The sequence below is a fragment of the Callithrix jacchus genome, chromosome 16, assembly GCF_049354715.1.
Source record: "Callithrix jacchus isolate 240 chromosome 16, calJac240_pri, whole genome shotgun sequence".
NCBI lineage: Eukaryota > Metazoa > Chordata > Mammalia > Primates > Cebidae > Callithrix > Callithrix jacchus.
Window position 1 is genome coordinate 16326336 of NC_133517.1, and position 23463 is coordinate 16349798.

Below are 23463 nucleotides of genomic sequence, written 5' to 3' on the forward strand. Positions count from 1 at the left end.
GTTAAAATAATAAGATTAGAGAAGAGATTAATGTCAGAGAGATTAGAAACACAATAGACAAAACCCAAAATTCCACTTTGGTTCCTTGAAAAGGTCAATAAATTGACAACCCTTTAGCTAAACTGACCAACCAAAAAAAGAGTAGACTTGAATTATCTTAATTGGCAAAACTTCTGACACCATTATTACTTTACACACCATAAGTACATTCGTTACCATGAATCAGAGGCACTTACATGTGTATAACCTACATGAAAAAGCATTTCACTCTAAATTAAATTTCAAGATCTATGAAATTTGTTAATTATTCCCTGCTTTTCCTTTTGGGAGACTCCTTCCCCAATTAGAGGGTTCATCACATAGGTTTTACTTCTCTGTCTTATTACACCACCAAAACAGACTGGAGATTAGTTGTTGTACTTTTGTTTACTGACAAACTACCTTTCAAATTCATTCCTACAAAAGCGTACTATAAACAGTATTCATATTTTGAATCTGAGGTAACCAGCTGTGGAATGAAAGGATTTTCCATATATAGAATATTAAGCCTCCACACAGTCATCAATGAATACCATGATCTGAACCAAGTAAGTCATTTCAGTTTTTTACTCAGAAAATATACAGTAAATAAATTCAAACTGCTTCGATATACAGACATAAACACACACACACACTCTCACCCACACACACAAACCTGGGAAGGGTGAAATCTGAACAACTAGATGTTATCCTGATATACAGACATAAACACACACACACTCTCACCCACACACACAAACCTGGGAAGGGTGAAATTTGAACAACTAGATGTTATCCTGAAAGTCATTTAATTACTATTTGTTTTTTGTTTGTTTGTTTGTTTGTTTGTTTGTTTGTTTGTTTGTTTAAGACGGAGTTTCGCTCTCGTTACCCAGGCTGGAGTGCAATGGTGCGATCTCGACTCACCGCAACCTCCGCCTCCTGGGTTCAGGCAATTCTCCTGCCTCAGCCTCCCGAGTAGCTGGGATTACAGGCACAGGCCACCATGCCCAGCTAATTTTTTTTTTGTATTTTTAGTAGAGACGGGGTTTCACCAAGTTGAACAGGATGGTCTCGATCTCTTACCTGCCTCAGCCTCCCAAAGTGCTGGGATTACAGGCTTGAGCCACCGTGCCCGGCCACTATTTGTTATTATATTTGTTTATGTGGGAATTTCAGGGAAAGATGAAAGGAGACTGCAAGAAGCATCAGAAGGTTAGTCCAAGAACAATCCATGACTGTTCAGCACCAGCCCAGTCAGGAGTGGAGAGGCTGGGGACCTGTGCAGTATTTTGTTCCAGGAATGCCATATGAATAGCCCTCATTCATGGAAAGCTTCAGATCTAGTCTTTTGATGTTAATTAAAAATAAGGCTATTCCTGTGCAGCCAATGTTTGGCATATGAACAGTAACAGTGCTAGATGTAAATATTTTTGTCACAGTTTTGTAACCACGCTTTGCCATTTCCTCACTGTTGGACACTAGAAACTATTATACACAAGGCAAATATCCAGGACCTCGCTCCACTTTCAGAGGCATTCCCTGGAGCTGCCCCCATGTGATCCAGGGCTACCAAAAGATCTCAACCCTTAGCAAGCCCCCACTTTTATTCACACTGCCATAGCCCGAGTCCTTTCTCTCACTGCCCAAGACTAGACAATGAACTTTCTCTGCTACCATTTCAGGGATATCTGGTGTGATTTTCATTTGTATTTAATGCTTCCATTATTACCACCTCTACTTAATACATCTAAAAACTCTGAACATATACTTATTCCACCTGTCTTCTATTTCTATAACTTAGATATTCTGCATCACAAAATCCCTCCAAACTGAGATTATGTCATTGAAGTCATTCATTTTACAATTATAACAACAATAACATTTATTATTTGCTTTGTGCCAGGCACTCTACTGCTTTACATAAATTATCTCATTCTGTCACATCTAACTGCAACTAAGTATCTGCTTACATTTGCTAGTGGCACCTAAAATAAGGATATTGTTGGTCATTTTTGAAAGAAATGTCTTAACATACCAAAGAAGTGGAATCAACAGAATAAAACATTTTTAAGTCTTACAAAGTGTACAATACTACAGTAATATAGGACACCATTAAATTTCTACTTATGGAAAGTAAAGCTATTCCTGGTACGTGCCGTTGATTTCTTTTTATCCTATTTCTTATACCTTTCTCAAATTCCTTTAAACCACAGCTTTGAATATGTCAAAATAAATATATCTTGAACCATACATTCAGTTAAATCCTTTAACTATGTAGTAATATATAAAGTATTATGTTGCTGCATTAATGCCAAAAATGTTTTCCATGGCAATCCAGCCTAACAATTAATGTGGTATGGGTGCTGAAAAAAATAAAATGAGATGTAATTTTACTCATCATTCACTTTGCATTCAGCTTTGCAAGAAGCTCAATGCTGTTCTTAATCAAAACTCTTATTTTATTATCAAGAATTACACTAGTCTCTAAAACGAGTGAATTTTCTGTTGGAAACAGAAAATGAAGAACTACTACCACTGGGAATGTGTTTTCCTTTCTCAATATTAACACATGATATATATTCATATTAATAACAACTCTGGAAACTAGTTTCATTCCTTCTACACATAAGCAGTAAACAGCATGTACAAATATGAGTCCTAGCAGCAGTAATGTGGATATATAATATACGGTTTCTTTGGAATATACAGCCATTTCTAATATTTCATTTCAGCAAGTGTATAGGCAACCATCACAGATGTCCATCAAGGCTGAATTCGATGAAGACAAACAATGCAGGCTTTGAGGGTAAACTGAAGCTGCAGCTCAAAAGTTTCCTTTTCTCATCCACAGGCACCATAGGACCATTATCTTCCTCCTTTAGGCAAAAAGAATGAATCAATTACGTTACTGATACTCTTCCACAGCAGACTGAAAAGTCTTCTTACAGTACAAGAGATAGTAAAAACTAAAAATTTCCTAAGAAAACATGGAAATTTCAAAAATATCTTCATGCTCATTATTTCTGTAATTTTTCCACAAAGTCTACCATAATTTGATTTCTATGGCAGAACCTATTAATGCAAAATTACACAGAAATAAACACTTTCAGCCAAAATAAGTAATGCTTGAACTATTTTACAAACAAAAAATTTGTACATCATGTCAAATAATAAATAAAAATAAAGCTTTAAGTTCTTGTCATCAAGTATAATAATCACAGATGGATGGTAACTTAAGAGCACACAGATCCCTTATTCGTAATTCCCAAATGACTTACAGTTCTACTAAATAGATAAATAATAAACACAGAACATATATATGACAATAGTGCTTTCTTGAGATAACAAATAATGTGCTTCTCATATAGGGAAACAACATCAGCTAAGATTTTAGTTCAATGATACTGAACTTTTTGACGTTGAACTAGCATTTCCAGCAATGGCAGTGGGAAACTGGCCATCTCATTAATTGCCTAAGGTAGGTAATAAATATCTATTAAAATTTAGAATGCATATACTTTTTGTCCTGAATTATACTTCTAAGAAGTTACAATAGACATATAATTATCCAATCATACAAAGAGCCTAGTATAAGCATATTCACTGCAAAAAGAAACTGGAAACAAACTAAATGGCCTCCTTCTGGGCAATGTCCTTTGGAAAAAAGAAAATAATAAAACAAAAAAATAAATGGCTTCCTTTCCTTAATAAATTATATTACAATGGAATATTTCAGAATTATGCATATATAGTATATATGTATCTGTAGATTTACCTGCACACACATATATAGACATATACATGTCTACATATGCATACATATATAAACATAGATACATATAAATATGTAGAATGTCTGGAACAATTTATTAGAAAATATTTATAATGCCAGGTTATACATTTCCAAACTATATTTCTTTTTTTTTTTTTTTTTCCCACTCTACCAGGACCAAACTACATTTTAAACATGATAGTCACAATAAAATCTTCTTAAATGTTTTCATTTTTTTTAATTGACAGACAAAATTGTAGATATTTAACATGTCAACAAAATGTTTTAAAATATATACACATTGCACAATGGCTAAATCAAGCTAATTAACATGTGTGTTACCTCACATAGTTAAAAATCTACTCTTTCACCACTTTTCAAGAAAGTGATATGAAACTGATGATCAAACTATAAAATCACAGCAATTCAGATTTAATGGGGCCTAAAGGTGACAATGTATGGATTTTCTGCAAAAGGAAACAACCCGGGGTCCAGTGTTTCCCAAACTGTGTTCCATAAAACACTACAAGCTGGTTGAAAAAAATGAATCCATGTTAAAAACTATTGTATCAACACGGTTAAACTATGGTTCTTTAATTCAAAACCATCTCAGAGGCTCTCATATGCTAACGTGCACTGCAAATCTCCAAAAGGAGAATATTACATCCAGAATTCTCCAGATGTATGTGAACAGTCACCTCTTAATTTAACACACATTTTGGAGGACCAGAGCACTGCAGAACTCAATTGGGAGAGGTTGGTCTTAGAGTTTGAAATTTCATTATAAGATATAGCCAACCTTCTAAATATCAAGCTGCCATGGTCCAAAACATCGAATAAAAGATGGGTAGGCAAATACACAATCATTCTAATCATATGAGGGCAGCTCTCAAGCCAAAGCAGAACACTTAACATTTAGCACACATTCACAGTGCAACAGATGTACATATATGCTGGTGTCCTATTCATTTTTGAAACTCTCAGGGCATAATTCAGGGGGTTCTTGGTAAATGCTGAATGAATTCTAATTTACCTATGTGTAGAATCTCCTGGTGAATTTGCACACTCACTCAGCTAAAATCTCCCTCACAGGGGAAACTCAACACCCTGTGCTATTGAGCTTTACTTCCTTATATGTTTTTCAAAAAAATGACACCTCCCTGTGCCAAGGCTCTCTGAAGATGACCTTTAAATTAGCTTTCCCAGCCTCAAAAATGTACACTTGGATCTTGTTTACTGCAAATACCAGATTAATTGAAAAAAAAAAGTTTCAATCAATCACAACCTGGGGTTTGGATTTGGAATGAGGGATACCCTAGTCCAAATCCCAGCTCTTTTATCCAATTGCTGTAAGATTTTAGGCACCTTATTTGCCCCTTCTGAGACTCAGATGATAATATCTACTTCTTAGGGAACGTGTGGGACTGTAAAGATGGCAGGTATCATGTGCTGAGCATAGTACTAGGAGTAATAATTTTGGGTGATTTTAAAAACATCTCACTAGCTGAAAATTAAACTACAATACTGTGCCCCAACATAAATGTGAAATATGGCCCATTATTTTTGTAGAATGTGTTAGAAGTTTACTTTTCAGTGTTTTAGAGAAAGTTTTCACAGGATAAAGTCACACTTCGTCTCATTTGTTCTGTATTTCTAAACTCCAGCCATACACCTGACCCAAAGCACTCAGAAAACGCATGTGCATGCATAAAAAAGTGCAAAATGGCAGTAGCAATTGCTAATTCTATTTGCATCAAAATTATGCATGCTTATAAAGATTTTAAGTTTTTAAATATTATGAGACTATTAGTCCCTTGTTCTATGTGTCACCAATTTTCTTCTCCATAACTATTTTAGCTGATTATTTTAACACCAGAGAGCTAAATGGCATGATTCTATTGCTACCTTTCAATTTTCTGCTTCAGTATTATTTATCAATTTTTTCCTTTGGAGAATAAAGATTTGACCCTCTTTCCTCCTGTTAACATCATGCGCGCACACACACACACACACACACACACACACACACACACACACCTCACCCCATATGAACCCTTCCTATCTTCCCATCACCCCATCCTCCAAATCTGGCTATACAGTAAATTTGGTTGGATCAATATGCAGCTTCTCTTACCGTAATGATGTAAGAGTATTCAGAGGAGAACTACATGTGTTAATTTTTCTTTCCTGCACAGTATTTTGTTTTCTCTGGAATGATACACACCTTGGGTTTTTCCACCTAAGTGTTCTGTGTGCTCATAACCAATTCAATGCACAAATACCTACCCATTGCCTAACTCTCCTCTCAAGAAGGGAAGATATGAATTGTTTATCAACTTCAACATTCCTGAAGAAAGCTCATCTAGAACTTTCTCACTTGCTCTCATCTGGACTGACTGCCTGGTTTGCCTATGAACTCATTCCACTGCCATTCTGGGCATTCATTCATTCCCCTGGTTTTTCTCTTTTGCTGGCTCTCCTGTTTCCTGGATCTCACATCTTTTTTCCTTGGCTTTCTCCATTTTGGTGTGGCATATCAAGTAACTTCTGGGAAATAATTTTTGATGGCTTTGATATCTAAAAATGACTACTGTACCCACACATTGGGTAAAACGTTTGACTAGGTGAGGAATTTGGTGGGTTATAATTTTCCCTCAGAATTTTGAAGGTCATGCTCACTGCTTTAGCTTCCAGTGTTGCTTTTGAGAAGTCAGATATTAGAATTCCAGATTCCTTGATTTTGACCTGTTTGTTGCTTTGGTTTTTGCCATTCTGGAATTTCTCCCTCCATGTTCTGAAGTTTCACAATGACGGTGTCTTGGTGTGTGTTTTGATCTACTGTGTTGGGAATTCAGTGGGTTCTTTCAGTTTGTAACTTATGCTCATGAGTTCTAGGGAAACGCTTTGGATAATTTTGTGGCCGACTCCTGTCCTCCACTTTCTCTGTTCTCTCTCTAGCTTATCATGTGGATGATGGACATCTTAGACTGGTTCTCTAACTTGCTTACATTATTGTATTTTTCATCAGTTTACCTTTTGCTCTAATTTCTGAGAAGTTTCTTCAATTCTGCCTTCTGATTCTTCTGTAGAAGTTCTCATTTCTGCTATCATGTTTTCAGTTTACAAAAGCTCTTCATTTTCTAAATATTCCTTTTCCTAATAGCACCCTGTTTTTTTGTGGATGCAATTTCTTTCCTTACCTCTCCAAATACATGAATGACAACTTTTTTATAGTTTTTCTCTTTTACAAAGTATTTATGCCTTTTAACTCACCTTATGGACTGTTTTGGGGTTCTTTCATTTATAGTTCTTCTTCAAATATCTTCAATTGTTCATATCTAGGACTGGCAAACAACCACTACAACAAAACCAGAGTGGAGGCCTCCTTATCATACGCTCAGCACCGGATGAGCCCACTGGTCCACCTCTGCAGAGAAGTCACCTGTGCTTGTGAGACCCTTCCCAGAAGACACTTCCAGCTTCATCTGGAGAAGAGGGGCCTTTCTGCCAGTATATGGGAAGATGACATGAGGTCTGAGGATGTTATTTACTCACTCAGTTGTGTCTATTTCCCCTAGTACAGTGTCTCTCTCTTCATTATCTCCAGAAGACAAGTATCTCCCATCCGCCAGGGCTTTGGAGAGGACTTAGAGATAAGTGCTTCTCAAATAGCTATCAACCAACACAGATGACTTCGGCTTCCTTTCACTCCACCTTCCAGATGATATCTGTTGCCAGCTATTCCAGGGAATTTGAGAGATTCTATCATGTAAATGGGTTTGTTCCTCACATCTGCTAAATCTGTTACAAGACCATCTGCTTCCAGCTTCCAAAATATTGTGGCTGTTGTCTCCTCTCTTGCTTTCTGTATCCTTGTGAGTCAAAGCACTTAAAAAGAATCTCTTTCCTGTTATTCTAATGCAGTCTGTGGTAGAAAAAAAGTAATTGCCTATCTTCAATTGATGGTCATTATTTGAAACAGAAGTTCATCTTTATGTCTTTGTGTATTTTCTAAAGTTCCTACAATAACTTTATTACATAGTAATCAGAATGTAAATTTATTTGGTAAAACAATCTAAAGAAGCAACACTTTGAATATATAAAGGTAAGGCTGACCTTCTCCCACTGGAATTTTCTCTAAATATTCATGTATTTACGTTTAAATAATAAGGTAGCTTACTCATAAAGAGAAATTTTCTATTATACAGTGATCATTGTTCATAACAATGACCTCAAAGTATGGCCATGTCCTAAGGAGTTTTCTAAATAGTCAGCTATTTCAATATAATTATAGCAGATGCTATCTTTCACGTGACTTTTTCTGAACCTTGAATTATCTTTTATGAAGAGGCCCAAGGGAATGAGTGCAAACCAAATCACTACTGGAGAATTTCCTGAAAAGCTACCAAAAATAAAAAAAGCACGTGTACACACACATCTTACTCCTCAGAGGCCCCTGCAGGTCACAGTGCTGATGTAAGTTCCAGTGATTTTGGCTCAGCTCATTGGCAACTCGCCAAAGTGAGTTATCAATCTTTATCCCTCATTAAGTACAATAATTCAGTGTAAAATCTCCAAAATAGATTCTTGTAAGAAAGAGCAATATGCTAGAAATAAGAACTCTCTTCTTCAAAAGAGGCTCTTTCTCCTGTAAACAAGTGGAATACTTCTTCAGGCAATTTGCACATGCTGCTCTGACCTGGAGTTAGCTGTGTGCCTGATTTACCCCTGATACCAGGCTGTGAGCTGTTTCAGGGAGAGATGACCTCTGGTTATGTTTCTATTTTCACTTAGCCCCTGGAATACTGCCATACACCAAACAGAAGGTTAAAAATAAATGCCCTTCCATTATAAGCAAGGGCATACAGACACCTTCTTTTTCAACATTCTCACTCATGACACCAATAGGTCATGAGAAGAAAATCGAGAAGGGAGAAAGAGGAAGAGGTCAGGAGTGTCAAACGCTTTTGAGATCCAAAAGGGAAAAGAGAAACACGCCACTGGATTTGGAAACAGAAATCTAAGCATATCAGACATTTGTAAAAGGGTGCCAGATATCGCTGTTGATTATTTAACACTATTCTGGAGTACTAGATAATGTAATGAAATAAGAATTAAAATCAGAAAGAAGATAAAACTTGTCATTATTGATGGATGTTATGTCTATCGAGAAAACTCTAATCAGTGGAAATATTATTGAAAACTATCTAAAGGTTAATAAGCAAGCCATTATTTTATCAATTAAAAAAACTGACCAATGGAAAAATCTATAACTAGTCAAAATCTATGATGATAATAATAGCAATTGCTCACATTTAATGCTAATCCTCTACAAAGCACTGTGATGCACATTTTACCATAGCTCATGAACTCCTTACAGCATCCCTGGGGGATTATAAGTCAGTATATCCACTTCATGGATGAGGAAACTAGGGCTGAAAGAGAATCAATAGTTTGCCCAAGGTGTGGAGCAGCAAACAGAGATGCTGTGTTCCCATCAAGCCATACTCCAGCTGACTCCAGAACCCAAATATGCAACTTGCAGTAAATACTTTGAGAAGAGAGAATTATATGTATGACGGATAAAAAAACTTTAATAAGCACAGACATATGCATTTTTCCTTAATACAGAGATTCAATATTGCAAGGTATCAATTCTCCTTAATCACTCTATAAATATAATGCAGATTAAAAATCCTAATAGGATTCCTTTTCCTCTTTTCTTTATTTTTGTCTTTCATTTTCTTTTTTTCAACCTCTCTTTATTTTGCTCTTTATTTCCATTCTTCTGATAAAAAGATTTTATGGTTTATCTGGAAAAATTAACAGGTAAAAACAGCCAGAAAAGTCCTGCAGAAGACAAATGTCTTCTGCCCTAACACGGAAATATACACTGATGCCACCTACGTTGTGACTGATGCACATGAATAGACAGATTAATGGGACAGAATAGGGAAATGAGGAATAAAACCAAGTATTTAAAGAATGTGAAATAACGGAAGGAGCCATTTTTAATGAGATTGGCAAGGATGAAAAATTTAAAATATTCAACACTGGTGAAGGTGAAAGGTAGAGTCTGACACATAGCTACTGGGAACATAAGCATACAACTCGGGAAAAGCAATCTGCATATGTATTACAATAAAACTCTGTGACCCAGTAATGTCATTTCTAAGAATTTTTTAAGGATATAGGTAAGTTAACCACAGTATTACTGATTACAGCTCATCAAAGTTTGGTATATACTTAAAAGCAATGTATGTAAAACTTTTTTTTTTTTTTTTTTTGAGACAGAGTCTCACTGTTTTGCCAGGCACCAAGCTGGAATGCAGTGGTGTGATCTCAGCTCATTGCAACCTCTGCCTCCCGGCTTCAAGCAATTCTCCTGACTCAGCCTCTGAAGTAGCGGGACTAGAGGCACACGCCACCACACCCAGATCATTTCTGTATTTTAGCAGAGATGGGTTTCACTATGTTGGCCAGGATGGTCTCAATCTCTTAACCTCATGATCTGCTGGCCTCAGCCTCCCAAAGTGCTGGGATTACAGGCGTGAGCCACCGTGCCCAAACGTAAAACCATTTTAAAAATAACTATTCAATGACGTGAAAAGATATATCATCAAGCTGACTGAAAAACAGCATGCACAGTATAATTTCATAAGGAACATTACATATCTACATAATCATATGAGACACATATATGAAGAGACATCAGTGAACAACCACAAGGATAAAGGTAACATTTTTGAATTCCTACATTGTGAACAAAAAACAAATGTTAAGCTCTTTCATTTCATTATCTCATTGTTACTGTCACCACCACCCTATGAGGTAAATACCATTACAGCCTTCTTTAAGTGATGAAACAAGAGACAGCTATCAGTTAACCTATTCAAGTTCACACGACTAATTACTGATGGAGTCAGAATGGAACCTGGCCATCCCCACTGAGCTCCAGGGCCTCCGTATCCACCACAATCCCCAGTGCTGCTGATGCTATCACTAAGAGGAGAGTTTGAGAGATGTTTGCTGCTGCTCCGTTTTATTCTACACTGTTTGAGTATTCTACTATGAACATGTGCTATTGCGGAGACAAGGAAATAAAAAGCAAATAGAGAAGTCAAAGGTGACCTTTGCCATGGCCATTTCAATAGGCAGAAGGAGATGAACATATTTCAATAAACTGAAATGTAAAAAGATGAGAAAGAGATGCAGAGTATATAAAAAAATGGCAAAAATACCATCTATAAAATACCCAATCAACAGTGCAAGCATAAATCAGCATAACCCTTGTAGAGGGTACTTCATCAATATGTTACCAAAATATGAAAACTTATGTGTTTTCTTCCCAGGAATGTCATTCCCAGGAATTTATCTACAAGAGATAAGAAAGCAAAGATAAACAAAGTACATAACGTTCTGCACTTTGCTGTTATGAAATGTGGTGTAGTGAAGAGCCCAGCGTTGGGATTGGGGCTCACTTGGGTCTGAATTCTTGCTCTGCACTTTACTGGCTGTGACCTTCAGCAAGTCACTCAATGCCTCTCTGCCTGTTTCTTTATCTCTGAAATGAAAATAAAAATAGGGGCCTCACAGGACTGTTGTGAGGATAAAATGAGACAAAATACAGCATCATGTCTGAAATATAAAAAAGCATTTGTTGTTTTTGCCTCATCACTCACTAATACGTGTAACTTAGAATGAATAAATAAGCTTTGATCAAAACTCAAGGATAAGTCATAGAAGTCTGTAATATTATAAAAACTAAACTTAGCTTTTAAAGTTATTCAGAAGTAAACCTGTGTTATGATACTTTGACACTTTCTCCATCTCAATTAGCACTAAACTAATTAGCAAAACTGTTTTACACACTACAGTGAGTCACATTTTTCTTCCTTCTTCTCTAATCCCTGGTGTGTTGTAAGGGTGATTGACTATCTAATTACTTCTTAATTGAATGCACATATTATACATTTTTCACTAGTTCAAGCTTAATGTTTTTACTCCAGAAATCAAAGTCAATGAAATTAAGTTGAATTGGAATTTGGGCAACTATTATAATGAGAGAAAGTTTGTATTATATCTAATTTTATAAGTAAATGTGTGTTTTAGCCTTATTTCCTATGGAAATATTTCAGGTACAGGAATGTTCCATGCACAACCAATTTAGATGATTAATAACACTGTTACTCTTATTTATCATCCTTTATTCCTCATTAGAGTGATTTTATGGCTAAGATTCACTAAATATAATCATTCTTTAAAGAAAAGATGCCTTTAGAGAACCACTGTTTGTACCCATACTAAAATCCAAATGAACATTCTTATCTGCAAAAAACTGCATAAGTTTCTCTGCAACATAAAGGTTGTAGGAATTTTCACAAGCTTCTAACAAAAGGAAAACAAAAATCCTGGAATGCTGCAAATATAACCAGTTATATTCATGAAAAAATATTTATTTACAAAAAACTAAAAATATTACCAACAAAATAGTATTCCAATTCAGTTAACACTTTACAGGTAGAGTATCTCATATAGATTTTTTTTCCCTCTGGGCATTATGCAGGAGTAAAATAATGCTGAAGGAGATATTATCAGACAACAAAGGTTTATTGCTTCAGTTTTTTTCTAGCTATGTGGAGTAACCATCTGGAATAATTTAGCTGAAGATCTCTTCAGGCAAAAACTAGATTAAAGAACTTCTTGAGATACAATTCAACTCCACACTCCTAAGATGTCTCTGAAAATATGTTCTCTGGACAAGCCCTAAGGACATTTATGAGTTTCTAATAAAACTCATAAAAGAATGAGCAATAAGAATGCAGAGCAATAAAAGCAATAAGATCTCAGAAATTCTGAAGGGGTTTTAAGAAGCACTGAAATGGAGAACAGATCCATCTGAAATCAATGCAGTTTTATAGTTTTAACAATTAATTGATTACCTGATGTTACCTGGTGGCAAACTTCTTGATTGGGGAAGCTTCCATATTATCCAACAAATATTTCAGATTGTGGACATTACCTAGGTTATTTTAGATAATCTGGGAATTATGTAGATTATTTTAGCTTTGTATGTAATGAAAACAAGTTTTAACTGCAATGTTTGAATAAAACTGAAGTAGTCCAAAGGATGAGGCCAACCTATATGTACCAACAGAAAAATATCTCAAAGACCTTTAGTTAAAATGAAATTTTTTATTCTTGGTATATTTTTGTTTAAAATATTTTAAAATAGCATGTTTCTCACCCTTCTGAGGATTGTTAGTGTTGACCTTTCTGTTATATGGTTTCTTCGCTAACCAAAACTCCTATGTTGAAATCTTAACCACTAAGGTGATGAGGTGAGGCCTTAGAGAGGTAATTAGATTGATCATGTGGGCAGAGCCCTTGTGATTGGGATCACTGCCCTTATAAAAGAGACCCCAGAAAAACTAGTGGGTCCCTTCTACCATGTGAGAAGGCACCGTTCTACAAACCAAGAAGGGGGCCCTCACCAGACACCAAACCTGCTGGTGCCTCGATCTTGGACTTCCTAGCCTCTAGAACTGTGAGAAACAAATTTCTGTTGTTTAGATGTTAGTTTATGGCATTTTGTTATAGAAGCCCTAATGGAAGACATATGACCCTTTCCCTTCTTCGGGAGATGGCTTCCATTCCGAATAAGGGGGCTCAGGGTAAATTACTCCACACTACCATGATCCTTTCCTCACCCTTAAGCAATTTCATTTCCATGCGGAGATTTTAAATTATCTAGCTTTTGCTGTATGTAAGCAATCTGATATACATGAGCATCAGAACCATAACCTTTATGTAAATGAGATAAAAATATTAACAAGAAGGAAAATCAGGAGATGTCAGTAATTTTATCATGTTTCTGTGTTTCCTTGATAATTGCTAACACCTAGCTACATATCAGTAGATCTAATGTAGATCAATTTTCCAGGGCCCATTTTTAAAAGACTTCATACTAAACAGCTGAGATATTTAAATCAAATGCCAATAATACTACCTTCTTTTGTGAATGACAATAACAAACCACAACACTCCTTCCCATCAATCACATCACTCCTACTGTGCTCAGATGTGGATCCAGAATCCTTCTCAATACTCTCCAGACAGCTGGAGAAGAGAAGTGTCATGCATGACTCAGGTTTCAAAGAAAACTGAAAGAGGCAGATCTGTGAAGGAAGACCATAAATTCAATCTTGTACATGTCGAGTTTGAGACGTCTTTGACACATCCAAAAGGAAAGTTCTACAGACAGTTGGGCATTCAACTCTAGAAGTAAATTGAGAGACCTAGTCCAGGAATGTAAATGAATCGTGTGTAGTTAGTGGTGACAAGCTGTGGGTATGAATGAGTTCACCTCTAGAGACAGCCCAAAGGCTGAACCATGAGGATTTCAACATTAAGTAGCCTCCTAAAATGACATTCATGCAGCATACAGAAGATGAAAGGCAGTGCAGGTAGAAAGAAAACTGTGTATATAGACACCAAATAATGTAGCAAGAAGCCAGGCAGTTTCAGAAGATGCTGAGCGATCCAGTAAAATAAGTTCTGAAAATGCCTCTTAAAACTTACTACCCTTCAAAAAGTTATCATTTTTTGGTGAGAAAAAAATAAACGTTCCTTTTGTCACATCATTAAATAACAAAATATCTAAAATACGTAAAAGACAACATACAAACAGTCAAACTTTCATAATTTCCAAATAATTCCAAGCCAAATCTGAAGTTCACAGAAGAAAGTAAATACTTTCATTTAATTGACAAATATTTATTTGTAAGGTACTAGATGAGGCTTTAGATTGGTCAGCTAGGCTTACTTCATTATTTTCAACCTAGAAGTTTTAAATTTCATTTTGTACTTTAATGCAATTATAATCATCTCCTTGAAAGCTGAAAGGTGTTCAGAATCAGAACTGACTGATATAACAAAATAAATATCTGCCTAAATTTTTAAGGGCATTTTTTAAAAATGGCTATTTCCAACAGTTTCACTGGTTGTATGGTTTAATAGCTTTATATACTTGGGAAAGACAAAATTTCTAGGACTCAATTTCTTTATTGATAAAATTTTCAAAAAGCAATGTCCATCTTGAAGAGTTGTTCTGAGGTGAAATGAGACATACACGAACCGCCTGTTACAGTTCTTGGCACAGACGACTACAATTTATTATTACATGAAGGGTTTCATCAGCCTTTAACTCAAATATAAAATTTAAAAATATATTTTTTAATTTATTCTTACTTCATGCTGTGTGTAAGATAGCTTAACAAGATCTCAGGACACATCCAAGATCTGGCTTTCCATCCCTGAAGGGCATGTGGAGGAGAGGCTGGGGCATCTGTGGGCTCTGGCCCCCATCAGTAGGCTCTACCGTATTCTCTATTTCAGGTAGATCCAAGATCACAACGGATGCTTTGAATCATTCCAAAGCACTTACCAAAACATATTCTGCAGTCTCATATTGTTCTCTGGTTAAATAAATTTGTGAAATGCTATATATTATACCATACTCTCTTGGAGATTCACATACAACCTTCATATTAAAGGTTCTCAGAAGTCTTGCATGAAGAAAACCTGCTTAATGCAGTATGTTACAAACTTATTTGACTCTACTGCATAGACATTTATAGTCTGGTGAAGTAAGTGAAACTAACACTGCTAAGCGCATTAAAAAACAAAAAACAATTTAAAAACTAAACTAACATTGTACTAAACTCAGAAAGCAAAGAAAGATTAGTAAGGCCAGTGTACTTTGGAGAAAGACTTCATGGAGGTAAACCCGGGTCTTCAAATATCAACAGCCTTTAAATAGAGACCAGAGAGAAAAATATTGTAGACTTTAAGTTGGTAGATTTCTAGGAGAGATCCAAAAAAGGCAGACAGCTAAAACAAACTGTCTAAGATTAGAGATATAAAAAAGAAAAATGAGATGCTTACAAACAGAAAGCGAAGGTCAGGTAAAATTTTACTGAAAGAAAAGGATAATTTCTGTGATTGTCACTACTCTTACACAGTCTAACATGAATGAACTCTTTGTATCTACCTAGTAACAATCTAGTTTTTAATATAGGCTCAATTCCTTAATCTCTTATTTTAATTTGACTGAGGTCGATTTTTAGGCAATTTTCTGAGTTTTTTCCAATTGAAAAAAATATTAATCTCAGTAAAAATCCTATTTTGATTCTATTTTCCCTCTATTTTTAAGACTTTTAATCATAGTGAAATGCTGACGTAAAAGTTTTATTTGATACTATTGCTTCTATAATACCCTCTTTTATGAGGTACAGATAATAGAAAAACAAATTTATTCAATGCTTTTTTAAAAGTATCTCCTTATATTCCCGATAAAAGTATAGATGATTTCCAATTATTTCTGCACTTGATTTATTTTAGCATTTTTATTAACTTCCTCAGATAAATTTTTAAGCTTTATGTTTGCTTTATGTTTCCAGTTGGAGTCTTACTAACAAAACCTCACTCATAAAAAAGCATTCATTTAATTTTCCTCCTCATTTACCTGCTGCCTGTTCTCTCTGGTTTCTCTTTTCCATGATAAAGCTAATAGAGACTTAGGAAAGCATATTAATCATAAAACCAGGGAACTATAACATCCAGTGCTCGAAGAGACCTTGTGAGGTCTATTGGAACATTTTCCCAACCCCCGTCCAGGCAGGTTGCTACCTAAACCCACTCCAAGATTTAAACCACCTACCTACACAGGAAGTCTTTCTTATAGCCTCTAGAAATAAATTCTTTCCTGAGCTAATCCAAAGCCTTTTGCTGATACTTAAAAGCCCCCCTTTTTTTTAATGCCCGCTTCCACCTTTTGAGTATCCATGAGATAAAAGGCATGAAAGACATGTTTAGATGACAAACTGGTCACAGTGATTTCCTTATGGAAAAATACATTCTTTAGGTTTAAAATCATGAAATCTACTGTATTTAGGGTGTCAGAACATACTAACATTCAACATATGAGTTGGCCCATGACTGCAAGGCATTCTTCCTCCCAAACACAATTGTGTTTGAATTCATAGTGGGAGGAAAAAAAATCACACTAAAATTTTTATGCATGATAAATGATTAACATTTCTAAAACATAAAAAGGAAAAGAAACATATTTTGAAGCAGGAATTATTCTTGTTCAGTAATTTTGAAGAGAGCTCATACAGCTCTTGTATTTTTTCATTGATGGGTTAATTGTTATATCACATAATCAAAACGTAACAGATATTTTGAGCATCCTTGGTGTTTTGGCATTTTACTGAAATCATTTTGAGATCTGGTAGAAAATCCATTCCAGCTGGAGGAAATTCTATGAGATATAATAAATAGAAAATAATTATAGATACAGAGCCTTCAATTCTCACCCTAATGCTGTACACCATGCTAAACTATCAGAGTGAGGAGAGTCCAAGTTCTACTGGCTGAAAATATGGCTTTGAGCTTTCCATTTAATCTGGAAGGATAATAGCTTTCACCTACTTGGTCATTCAGAGTCATTCTCACTGTCCCCCACACAAGCACCAGCTTCTCCATAATGCCTTATCCTTTTCTAATCTAGAACTCTTTTAGGTTACCAAAGAAGACTGATATGAAATTGATACTAGCTACAGTTTTATTAAAGCTAAGAAGGCAATATTACTAACTGCAAAAGTACACGTAGGAAAGAGTTCAACAGAGTCAAGGCTAACATCAACGATCCCAAAAGAAAAATAAAGGCAAGTTTGACAATGGGACTATTTGGAGATGCCTGCCGAATAACCCCATTTTTCTGGCTTTGTTTCTTTCCTAATCTATTTCGGACATACTTATTTTTCCACCTCTAAGGGGGAAATAAAGAGAAACTACTTGAAGAGCCATGTGACATTGTTTCTTATAGAAAATAATTAAAATTCATGATAGTTACTGTAAACATGTATACAGCTTAACAATATTTAGGTCACAAGCAAGACACTCTTTGAGCAGTCAGAATAGACTTTTAAAAACTGGCTAACATTTAATGAAATAAAAAGGCAAATAATCATATAATCACTTTGTTGGAAGAGTAGTACCAATGTCATGATACCAAAAGCAACAAGTAAACTGACCTGAAACTTTTTATATCATTTGTTCATTGTTATCAAAATACATTTAGTTCTCCTGCATCATATAGAAAATTCAATGAGTAAAGGATCATTTAATATCCATAGGCCTCCGTAAATCTGAACTAGCACCACTGAACCAAAGAATTTCCAGCACCTGGGTGAGTTACATGCTAATTCTTTAAACAAGTATAATACAAAATCATAGTTCATACTTCTGAAATGGTAATATAAAAAGTCACAGATTACTCATGGGAATAATAAGCTTTCGTTATCAAAGTCTTCCAGGTGCCCAGATATGTCATTTTTCAAAAATTTGTCATTTTAAGTCCAAAAACTAAAGTTATTTCAGTAAAACATAACTAAAATAAATGTGAATTATTTTAAACATTTTGTAGAGAACAACTCACTACCATAGAAATGTCTTTTCCTTTTTAGTTCCAAGAGCTTAAATGAAACATTCATGCATTAAATTCAAAGTCTGACTGTCAAATCATTTCACTTTAATAAAAATTTGAGTTACATGCCTTAGGGCATTATTAAATATCAAATAAAAAGTACATACACATAAGCCTGATTCCCAATGTAAGTTTTATGTGGAACTCTGACTAGATTTGCATTACACATTTCAAGATAAAAGGATAAGAAATGTATTCATAAAAGAATGAAATAAGAATTAGAGTCACCCTGGAATTCCTGTACCATTCTTAGGAATTTGGAAGCAAATTACCCCCTCTAAGAAATCTCAGCCACCAAGAGGAGAATACAAAAGAACATAAATCCATCTTCCTTTTAAAAATAGAACCTAAATTAACTCAAATTTTTGAAAGACTACACAATATTCATCTATCATATAAAGAATATGAAGTATGTGAAATATACAAAATCTCATAAATACTTGTGTGTGTGTGTGTGTGTGTGTGTGTGTGTGTGTGCATAAGAAAAAGAGAAAATAATAATAATTGCTATTTAGATATTTAGGGAACGGCAACTCTGGTCTAAGACCAGATAGCAACCAAACATTCAAGGGAATAATCTTCCTTCATTTAAAGTGTCATTTACAGTATTGACATTCACAGGGAATATAATAACTAAACCTATACTGGAGAAATGCATAAATTCATGCTTCACAACCCTCATCCCACCCCCGCTGTCTCTTGGCTTCTCCTGTGAATCCATCCTTCCCCTTCCCTCTTCTCCTATGCCATCTTCCCTGCTGCTCTCCCCCTCCTAGCTCCTGCCCCATTCATCATTAAATGATAAGAGCAAGTCATGGGTACACAGCAGCTCTAAATCACACCTCCTTCTTTCTTCCTTCCCATTGCAGTACAAAGAGTACCAATCCTCTAGCAAAAGCCAGTCTCCCTGTGTGCTTAGAATTTCATCCCTTTCAACTTCTTAGACTTCACTGCTCCAGCTCCTCCCAGAAGCAGCACCTTCAGCCTCTCTCCATCTATTTGCTCCTTCCCCACACCCTAGTACATAGACAAGTTAAAAATCTGGAGACAGCAGATGCTGGAGAGGATGTGGAGAAATAGGAACACTTTTACACTATTGATGGGAGTGTAAATTAGTTCAACCATTGTGGAAGACAGTGGTGATTCCTCAAGGATATAGAAATAGAAATTCCATTTGACCCAGCAATCCCATTACTGGGTATATACCCAAAAGATTATAAATCGTTCTGTTATAAAGGCACATGCACACATATGTTCACTGAGGCACTGTTTACAATAACAAAGACCTGGAACCAACCCAAATGTCTGTGAGTGATAGACTGGACAAAGAAAATGTGGCACATATACACCATGGAATACTATGCAGCCATAAAAAATGATGAGTTTGTGTCCTTTGTAGGGACATGGATGAATCTGGAAACCATCATTCTCAGCAAACTGACACAAGAACAGAAAACCAAACACCACATGTGCTCACCCATAGGCAGGTATTGTACAATGAGAACATATGGGCACAGGGAAGGCAACATAACACACTGGGGTCTGTTGGGAAGGGGGGACAGCGGGGGGTGGGGAGGTTGGGGAGGGATAACACTGGGAGAAATGCCTGATGCAGGTGATGAGGGGAATGGAGACAGCAAACCACCATGGCATGTGGGTACCTATGCAACAATCCTGTAAGATCTGCACATGTACCCCAGAACTTAATGTACAATTAAAAAAAAAAGATAGGAAAAAAATTCCTCAATCCCACCCCCTCTCTGTTGCTGAGGCCTCCTGCCCCACCCCAGTCCAGCCCACCAAGGTGGCTGTGACCTGGAGTCTCCAGCTCCTGCCTTCCTGTGGTCTTCCGCCTGCTGCAACTGCGTCCCTCCTTGATGTACCACTCAACCGCCAGTGTAGCGACTCTCTTTAACCTCTGCCCGTATCATGGTAAAGAAAAAGAGCTCTGCCAGTCAAGCTGCCTGGATCTTTCAGCTCTGCTGCTAAGTAACTGCATTACTTTGGGCGCGACCTAACTTATCTGTGTCTTGCCTAACTTGTGTGTAAAACCTCCCACAAGATTTCATGCACACTTGGTGAAGTCAGAACATTATATGAACATGTACATATACAATATCTATGTCCAATACTCCCATATTTCAGCCCATCCTGTTTTCTGATCTCCACTCTTGAAATTCTAATGACCTTCAGGACCACAGGAGTTTGTGGTTGACAGGCATCTCTCACTCACTGTGCTACAGCTCAACGCTTTATCTTCAACCAAACAGGGCCTCCCCGCAGCCTTCCTACTGCCACTCAGTGGCACTCCATCTAGGGTTTCCAAAGTGTAAATCCCCAGAAGTTATCTTTGACACTTCCATCTCCCTCTACCCCTCATCCAGTTCATCATTAGCTATAACCTGCAATTTCTATTTCATATACATCAGCTTCTCTCCACCTCCACTGCTCCTATTCTAGCGTCCAAGCCTCCATGTCTATCACTTTGGTTACCCAGCAGACTTCGTTTTTCTGTTTTGTTTTATTTTGTTTGAGACAGGGTCTGACTGTCACCCAGGCTGGAGTGCAGTGGTGCAATTTCAGCTGACTGCACCCTCTACCTTCTGGGCTCAAGTGATCCTCCCATCTCAGCCTCCTGAATAGCTGGGACTACAAGTGGCGGCCACCATGCCCAGCTAATTTTTAAATTGCCTACAAAGAAGAGATTTCACTGCTTCCCTAGGATCTATTCCAACAGATGCTTTCCCCTTGGGAAGCTGTGGTTTGCCAGTGATGTACAATGACCTATGCACTCTTTGGAGACTAACAAGGTAAAGAAATAATCCAATATATAGTCGTTTTTATATTTTATCTCTTCCATGTTTGTGATATTTTATTTTGTTAGATCCTTAAAAGTAAGAAATACATACAGTGAATTCAATATATTAAAATACATAATGTTTCACCATATTCAGATAATTAATAAGTGCTTCTCACTTTATCAAATAAATAGCACTTCCATAGAACAAGTATTTCAGTGCATGCCAGATAGGCTCCCTACCCTGAGAAATAAGAGAATCAATTCTGCAGAAGACAAGTACGGTCCACAGTGAGACTCTCATGCTCCCCAAGCCCCTTCCTGTGTGCTCCTTGGTCACTGGGACATGACTAGTGCTGCTTCAAGGGGAAAACATGGTAAGTTACTAAAGAGGTCCTTGCACGTCACTTTTTCGGGGCCGCAGGGTGTCTTTCCTTATGAAAGCCAGCAAAATTTGGAATTTAGGGCTACTCTGATAGGAAAATATAATCATAGTTTTTCTTTAATACTGCATAAAATTAAAATAACTACCTGACCTATAATTAACAGAGCTCAAGAATGTGTCATAAATTTTATCAAGATGAAGTACATATGCTTAATTACTAAATTACCAGGATCACCATAAGTGCACCTTTGGTATGCTAGGTTTAAGTAGCTGGGCACCTCATTTTCCTTACATAATCTGGACATACCCTCATGAAGATAGACTTGTTTCTGTCCTCTTTGGCTACTGAAATGCAGCTCTAATGACTCTGTCACTAAGAGGCTGAGTGGGTCGAAAGTTGTCTCCCAAAATCCCATCACAGCCTTCCACAAGTTCTGCCCCCTTAACATGCGTCCTCAGCCTTCGAAATTCTTCTATCTGAAAACAAAAGCAGAAGAAAATAGATTAATACATTAAAAAGATTGGAGTTTCATAAAGGACATGCATAAAATATGCATAAATTACAATTTAAAAAGAGAAAATTAAAATTAAGTTTCAAAAAGAAAAGAAGCAGACTTCATTCTTCCAGACCTAAGACATTAGGCAGGACACTTTCGAGAGATGACAACAGAAGCAGACATATCAAGGTCTCTGAACAACTCGAACAGACACAGAAATCTGCTGCATTTGTTAATGTAAAAATGATACACACCTCTCTCAAAAACGTCCTATGCCTATCTAAAACATAGTAAGAGTGAACAAATGACTGTGTTCTTAAATGCTTCCCAAGTATATTTTAATTAACAGATTCTTATGTTACTGTATGCAAACACTGATTAGATCTTAGATTTATTAGATGGATTCAAGGTGTCCTTTTATCAAAAGACTTTTGCCCCTTTTTCAGCCCTCTAGAGAGCATGGGTCTAAAAAATATCTATGATTTTCCAAAAGTCTGAGTCCAATTTCCAGTCTTCACAATACTGATTTTCAAGTTCATTTCCCCTTCTTGGGTGGCCTCTCCAGGTCCCATGGCTTCCCCACTATAACTGAAGAGGTTCTCAGAGTCCTCAGGGACCTTGCCCACAGCCTCCCTGCAGTTTCTCTAAGAACCCAGAGCCTGCCAGACGTGACTCTCTGGGAAGTATTAATATTTAAGCAACAAGCAAAAGTGATGACCATTCCCCTGGCTCATTTCCCTCTATGAACTGATTTACCTACAGGGTTCATCATCTATTAATTCATTTAAGTGCCACATAGTCACATGACACATTCTTCAATCCTTATGCAGAAGGGGAAACTGAGGCTGAAAGTTTTTAAAGTTTCCATATTAGCTAGTGGAGAAGTCTGACAATTCCAAGTCTATCTGCTCTTTTCTCATTTCCACAGCCACCTCTTTAGGAATTCTAGTCAACTCAGTATAATCTATCTCCTGCATATATCCCAGGGTATTGAGCAAATGTGATTTGGGCAACATCCATCCACCAGAAGTTCACCATCTGTGTATCAAGGGATTATATCTACAAAGATCCTTAATATGACCCAGCCATAGAATTCTGCCATTCATAAAGACAAATGAAATGCAAGAGAGCAACTAATTCAGGAGTTCCAGCAAAAGCCAAGAAACACCTAGAGACTTGGGGGCATGAAAGCCCTGAATGATATGTTTACATGCGAATTTTCCTCAGAAGAGGCTCCCTGACTCCAAGAGTCAAATCCCACAACATTCTAATTCAATACACTCATACACAGAGTTGGAGAAAAATTAAACAGCTAGTTCGATTAGAATCCGGGTCAGAAAGCCAGCTTGCTTTTGTTGGTTTTTGGGGTTTTTTTTTCTCTGCATGCAAAGAAAGATGACTTCAAATGTCTTATTTTTCCATGTCCATATCGCTGAACAC

At 36.5% G+C, this 23463-nt stretch overlaps 1 protein-coding gene across 2 annotated transcripts in view; it reads right to left on the minus strand.

Annotated features, from left to right (window-relative positions):
- Positions 1-1877: 1877 nt before the first annotated feature.
- Positions 1878-23463, minus strand: part of CA8 (carbonic anhydrase 8) — a 93736-nt gene continuing 72150 nt past the window's right edge. Inside the window, exons 8-9 of one of the 2 annotated variants that reach the window (XM_078353567.1) lie at positions 21834-22003; positions 1878-2897 (exon numbers count right to left, since the gene is read on the minus strand). In XM_078353567.1, coding sequence (XP_078209693.1) covers positions 21869-22003 — 135 coding nt within the window. In that variant the 3' untranslated portion in view covers positions 1878-2897; positions 21834-21868. The remainder of the gene's footprint in view (positions 2898-21833; positions 22004-23463) is intronic. The other variant, XM_054246779.2, reaches the window with a different exon arrangement.